Genomic DNA, 7,183 nt, shown 5'->3' with positions numbered 1-7,183 from the left:
TCACCCTATTAAAAGGAAGTGGATCTATTGGCAGGATCAAAACTGGTAATAAGTTAGCGGGGACTCAACAAAAAACTGCTGTGTCGAGGCTAGTCACTCTGCATCACACATCTTAAAGTGGTATTAAGCCCAAAAGCAAACCTATTGCAGCAATTTTTAAATGTGATAGTTGCATACATTTTATTCCGCCGGGAGAATGATTATAGCAGCCGCTAGCGATAAGCACAAGATCCGCCGGGCTGGTTGTACCCAAGTTGATCAGTAAACTTTGTACATTCAGCCTGCCTTTGAATCTTGGCTGGTTTCTGCTGAACCAGCAGAGTTTCGAACTGCGTATGGCCAGCCCAAGTACACTATATTGTCAAAAGTATTTAAACTTTAATGGCATACCAGTCTTCGCCCGTAGGATTCAATATTGCGTTGGCCCACCCTTTGCAGCTATAACCGCTTCAACGCTTTCACAAGATTTAGGCATGCGTCTATGGGAATGTTTGACCATTCTTCCAGAAGCGCATTTGTGAGGTCAGGCACTGATGTTCTATCATGTTAAGGTAAGGCCATTTAAGTTCCTCCACCCCAAACTCCCTCATCCATGTCTTTATGGACCTTGCTTTGTGCACTGGTCCAAATCATTTGGTGGAGGGTGATTATGGTGCGGGGCTGTTTTTCAAGGCTTGGGCTCTTAAGGTCAGTATACAAAGACATTTTGGACAGTTTCATGATCCCAACTTGGTGGGAACAGTTTGGCGATGGCCCCTTCCTATTCCAACATGGCTGTGCACCAGTGCACAAAGGAAGGTCCATAAAAGACATGGATGAGTGAGTTTGGGGTGGAGGAACTTGACTGTCCTGCATAGAGTCCTGACCTCAACCTGATAGAACATCATTGGTACCTGACCTCACAAATGCACTTCTGGAAGAATGGTCAAGCACTTCCATAGACACTCCTAAACCTTGTGGATAGCCTTCCCAGAAGAGCTGAAGCTGCAAAGGGTGGGCCAACTCAATACCGAACCTTACTAAGACTAGATTGCAATTAAAGTTTATGTGCGTGTAAAGGCAGGCATCCCAATACTTTTGGCAATATAGTGCATTTTAATCTGTTAGTACATCCAACACTCCCAGATGAACAATAATGCTGTCCAAAAAGTAGCCCCAACTAGTAGCACACTAATACAGGAGGGCATGTTACTGGCCAGATGAAAACCAAGGAGAAAAGCCTTGAAAAAGAATGCAGCCACCAGATCTGATTGACAAGCTGCATTACATTTTGGGTTTAAAGCGGCTTTATATTCTGCCCATAGTTTCACTTGAAGGCCAATACATACACACAGCATAGAGTCACACATCTGGTTCAGCTCCTGAGACAAGGCTTGCACTTCCCAGTTCCAAACTGCAGGCCCAAGACAGAAGGCCAGACATCTTTTCTACCCTGATTGTAGCAGTCTGTACACAATGGGGTTGATTTACTAAAACTAGAGTGTGCAAAATCTGGTGCACCTGTGCATGGAAGCCAATCTGCTTCTAACTTCAGCTTGTTCAATTAAGCTTTGACAAAAAAAATAAAAAAAAAAAAAAACCTGGAAGGCGATTGGTTATACAGAGCTGCACCAGAATTTGCACTGTCCAGCTTTAGTAAATCAATCTAATACTGCACAAATAACTTGGTACTTGCAATAAAGGGAAGCAGTAAGAGAACTGGCAGCTGTCGTCAGAGAAAACTACATTTGTCCTGTCTTAAAGCCAATTTAAACCCAGTAAAACGTTAGGGGGGTCAGCGTAGCCAGTTGCTATCTTGGGTACTGCTGAGCACACGTCTGATTTAGAATACACAAAAAAAAAAAAAAAAAACCCACACATGCTGTGCCAGCAACATCTTTTAGCTATAAAGATATCCCGATGGGACACCATTTACTGCACTGGACAATCTTTAGCGCTGGTTGTGAAGCAGACAAGGTTTTTCCAACCCATTTCCATCATAATTTCTCAAATGAGCCAGGGACAGCAGTGTCTGAAAGTGCCATAGATCTAAATCACCCAAATCATTCAACTCACCCTGAAAGAAACAAAGTCATCCAGTATTAATGGACACCTTGTACATTTTAGCTCTACAATGGCTCCCCACTGTCCTACAGACAGGCATTTTATGGTTTGAAAGCTACCCAATTATTTGGGGGCTTGTACAATATAAGCAAAATTACATTACACCCCTATAAAAAAAGGTTGACTGTCCTCTCCAAACTTTCTGCAAATATGGTCTGAATATACATTCTCTACCCCCCCCCCCCCCTCCCCAGTTTAAGGGTAGAGTTTCACCTGACCTTTTCCACTCAGGAGCTCCATTACAGAAGGTGCCAAACATACAATAGGAAGAGAAAGTGAGCTCAGAGACAAGCTGCTTCCTGCTCACAAGAGGCTCAGACTCATGTTGATTCATTCCAAACTGCTGACATGTCTGTTTTCTAACCAGGTGGAAGCAAGATGTCACGGAGGTGGTGTAATCCTACTTGGCACAGTGACCACCAATGCACTAGGCAGGACAGCTGGCACGCCATCTTCTGCTCATGCTTCAACTCATTTGAGCAGCTTGTAGTTCACTGGCCACTAGTACATCTCAACTTGAGATGCATCAAGTATGAGAGTTACAAGGAATAGTATGGCGGAATCACTCTGCAAATGCTTATAGTGCTCTCCATCCCCCACCCGCCCAGTGTCAGACACTTCTGCAAACAGCTGTGTTAACTCCTGATGGACTCCAGCAGTGTCTTGTACAATTGCTGAGTGATCATCTCACCAGTGCTTTGTCAGCTGAACCTGACCCTGAACTGCCTGGTGGTGCACCAGACTGACTGCCTACTAGCAAAAGGGACAGGAGGGCAGAACAGAGCAAATGCAATTTTAAGCTGCCCCCATATCATACGATCCAATTGCAAGCTAAACACCACTTTACAAATTGCATTGTAAAAGACAATTGTAAGAAAGAAGAAAGCTTGCCACCCAGTAAACCTGCCTGTGCCGCCAACTATGTAGTGCCAGGGACCGAGTACAAATTAAATTTATAGCTTAGGCAGGTCCTCATTTTACATCTTCTAAAAGATAGTCAACATGAATGGTAAGCTTTACGATCTGCTCGAATGGCAAAACAGCCAGCTACAGTTTCTAAACTGCATCTTATGTACTTCCACGTGTTAACAATTTTAACCAAAGTTAGCCTAAAATTAGACGAACATGTTGACTTTCCTCCCACCCTCAAATCTTACCTTATTATTGGCAGTTTCACCTTTCTCAAACATCATCTTCAGATTGTTCATCGGAACATGGAACTTTTCAATTTTTGGAGAAGGCTCCGGGGTGTCCAGCTTGGCAGTCTCCAGTTCTTGCTCCATGCTTTCCACCCCGGTGGGCTGAGAATGGAATTCTGTGGCACTGGGGTATCGGAAGTGACTTTGTTCCTTCAGAGGCGAGCGGGCTTTGGTGGGGCTGCCTTCAGGTTGGCCAGCAGGGGCAGTTTCCGCCTTAGAACTGCTGACCCTTTGCCTCAGCACAAAACTGCCACTGCGCTTTACTTCGGTCTGAGCAGCAGGAACCGGAGTCTCCCACTTTTTCTTCAACACGCTCAGGGAGCCCCGGTTAAAGCTGGGAGGAAGTGCCTCTATGTTCTAAAAAGAATAGAAAATGAATGCATGTGAGTTAGGAAGCGCCTGTCTATGGGAAAGAAAAATAAACCTGCAGAACAGAAAAAAGGCAGATCCACATCCAGGCAGCTCCTAAGGAAATTATGGTCTTTGCCACATGTAAAAAGCATTTAGCCCAGAGGGGTTAAGAGGCGGAGGAAAGACTGGGCAGGAAGTTTAAGGGAAAAAAAAAAAAAAGGATATCCATATATGGGCAAACAGATGGAAGAACAAGGCAAAATTATGAGAAAGTGACTCATTTAACTAGGAAGAAGCTAAGAGGAGCACAAAGAAAAAGGAAAAAAAAAAAGTCAACTCTTGTTCATTCCTGCCGACACGTCTGGAACACGTCCCCACAATATATGCAACATATTGTAAAAGCAAAAATCTTAGTAGTCAGCACAAAACTAAAATTGCCTTGGAAGGACTAAAGAAAAAAAAAAAAAAAATTAAATAAAAATAAAGCCGAAAAAAAAAAAAAAAAAAAAAAAATTAAAAAAAAAGTTAAAAATGAGCAAAATTAAATGGCTCCCAGATTAAGAAACCCAGACGCTTCCAATTATTATCATGCATATTAAAGACAGACACGCCAAGAAACAATGTCCTTTCGGGAAAAAGTATCATTGATTAAAATTTTAAATAAATTTAGGATTAAAAAAAAAAAAATGAAATCATGAAAACTATGATGCAAGGCAATAAAATAGAGACTGAAAGTTTATTAAAAGAATGTACAGAAGACAAGGGAAAAATTAAATCCACTTCAATTTACACAAATATGCAAATGAAGCTATAAATGATGTACCATTTATGGAATGGATGGTAGTGACAGATGTGCAATATGAAAGATGGAAAAGAAAAGAGAACAAAAGCGCCATATAGTACCTGCCGTCTCTGCATTGCTGCGGTCCCTGTGCCTGGAAGAACCAACAGTATGACTGCAGCTGCTGTGACAGGCTTTATAGAATTAGAAGTGATTAGCAGCTATATTGGGATCCTAAGTCGCTCACCTCATCACATGCTGAAGAAAACTGCGCCATCTTTGTTAACCCACTGACAGATAACCGAGAGCTCAAAAAAAAAAGGGAGTTTCAAGTAGCTACATACTGTGACATGGCAAAACAGATTCTGCAATTTAAGCGTTCTAAAAGGCAGCCATGTAAAAGGAAGACCCAAATCGCACGGTGTATCAAATGACCACATCGGGAGACTGGTGTCCGCATAACCACAGGGCTGGCCAGTTCCTATAATGACCTAGTCATGGATGCAGATATGCAGGGATGGTGTTGCTGGGTTATGCAATGTAAGGTGCAAAGAGGGAAGGTTGGCAACACTTAGGCATACGCCCAACAACTTTTTTCCCTGCAGACATCACTATACTAACACACCCAGTGATAGAACGGTCTCATTTTACACCAACCTTTCATGTATAAACACTTCATTAATGGTAAAAGGTATATTAACAAATGTGAGGAACGATGCTTGCCCGGGTTATTAGAGAGCAGTATGACACAGAAAAATCAATCCCTGCTATTTGGAAGGCAACAAAAACACATTTAAGCCCGATACACATTAGAAGTCTTTTCGTTTAACCCAGCAGCCTAAACCGAAAGAAAAAAAAAAAAAAAAAAAAAAAAAAAAGCTTGTTGCACCAACACAAGCGATGTTAGTGCATTGATCTCCTATTGTGCCTTTGTGTTCTGATAGAACCTACTGATCAGCGCTGGCAGCCATTGGTTACCAGTGGTGACTGGATGCAGTCAGATGCCTTTCCCGGCATGCCCATTCAATAGACGCCAGTTGTGAGACTGGATTCTGTTGGACAGATCTGTACACAAGCAGAAAGCCAGCCTTTTCCTCCAAACCAGGCGATTTTGGTCCATGTGTACAAGGCTATTTTTTTTTTTTATTTTAGTGGTTAGACCTTAGTTTTTATACTTCACGTCAGCTACTCTAAGACTGCATTGAAGCCAAAGCATCAACATGAAAGTCAGGCAATTAACACTCCCAAAAATGCTCAATGGCCCCCCTCCATGATCCTCTCAAGTGTGGTTAATCCTCTCAGTGTATGGTTAAAAGGGCCATATACATTTTTACATAGTGGAACATGGGAGGGGAAAAAATACAAAAAAAAAAAACCAAAAAACACACACATGAGAGCTCCTGGAGTCAATGCTTAAAGTAGAACTATAGGCAAAACTTTTTTCTTTAGGATAGCGCAAGAGGGTTTTTATAACCCCATCAGATTTAATTTTTTGCCATCTGTGTGCCATTGCAGAGATTGCCCTTCACTTCCTGTCCCATAGCCCAAGAAGTGAGGAAATCCCCACAAATTAAGGGAATTCCTTGGGAACTAGTGTCTCCATTGGAAGATTTCCCCTGTATTACCTTTCTGGGGACAACCCAAAATTTATGATTTTTTACTTTTACAATCGATAATAGTAACCAGGAGAAAGAGGGTGAATCTCCTTGACGGCACAGCAATAAAAAACTGACAAGTGTTCCAATTCCTTACCACTATCCAAAATAAAAAAAAAAAAAAAAGTTGTCTTTAGCTATACTTAAAAAAAAAAAAAAAAAAAAAGAAAAGTGAAGCCTCAAAAGCTAAAATTTGTCCTCTAGTAATGAAGCCAATATTCTCACAGCATGCAGCAGTATGAAATTGTATGTTGCCTACCTACAACATAGAACAGCTCCCAAATGAGGAATCCCCTACAGTATGCATCTCTAAACTACAGCCCTCCATCTGTTGCTGAAATACACCTTTCCATGAGGCATTGCAAAACTGACATTCAGACAGGACTATGCATGATGGGAGTCGTAGTGCCTGAACTGGAAGGCCATAGTTTGGAGACCCCTTCCCTACAGGATCAGTTTTTCCATACATCTAGTCATTTTTGGTGACTGATCTAAATTGAACATGCCGTTCTCCAAATAAGAACTTTGAATGCATGTGCACATTATCACAGAAACTTGGGATCTGATGTCAAGAGCAAACTAAAATCTAAAGTGGAACTAAACCCATCAATTTAACAGTTCAACGGAAGGATAGCCTAAAACCCGAGTGATTGTGGACCTATTTTTATTAGGCTAAGAGGGTCAATGGATCCTGGTGACTGCACAGCCCTTGTGTGTACACAAGAGCACAGGATTGTCCTAGGAGGTGTATTGACGTTCATAAAGCACTATTTTGGGGAATTGAAAGTTTGAGAAGGAAGCACTTGATTTGGTCACTAAATTTTTTTTTGTAAAAAGACAACTTTCAAAAAAGGACTTGTTTGTTACACCAAAATGATCAGTTTGTAAAAGGTCCACTTTTAATGCATTAAGTTTCAGGGCACTTGATAACATTTTGTTCACATAAAACATTAGTAAATGTGTGGGGAGTGCTGCACTTTAACTGCATTTCTCTCTAATAACTTATTCACCCAATTAAGAGGGGTACACAGACTGGTGTAAGCAGCCTCCAAGGAGGAGTAATATCACACCAGTGGTTTAAGGGCAGGAACTCT

At 41.6% G+C, this 7,183-nt stretch overlaps 1 protein-coding gene across 1 annotated transcript in view; it reads right to left on the bottom strand.

Moving 5' to 3' along the window:
- The window catches only part of LOC141127050 (LIM domain and actin-binding protein 1-like), a 74,695-nt gene that overhangs the window by 29,749 nt on the left and 37,763 nt on the right, over positions 1-7,183 (bottom strand). Inside the window, 1 exon segment of the mRNA XM_073613186.1 lies at positions 3,261-3,659. Within this exon segment, the coding sequence (XP_073469287.1) occupies positions 3,261-3,659 (399 nt within the window).

The sequence above is a fragment of the Aquarana catesbeiana genome, linkage group LG02, assembly GCF_042186555.1.
Source record: "Aquarana catesbeiana isolate 2022-GZ linkage group LG02, ASM4218655v1, whole genome shotgun sequence".
Lineage (NCBI taxonomy): Eukaryota > Metazoa > Chordata > Amphibia > Anura > Ranidae > Aquarana > Aquarana catesbeiana.
The sequence above is the reverse complement of the archived record's forward strand: the minus strand, read 5'-3'. Positions and strand labels throughout refer to the sequence as shown.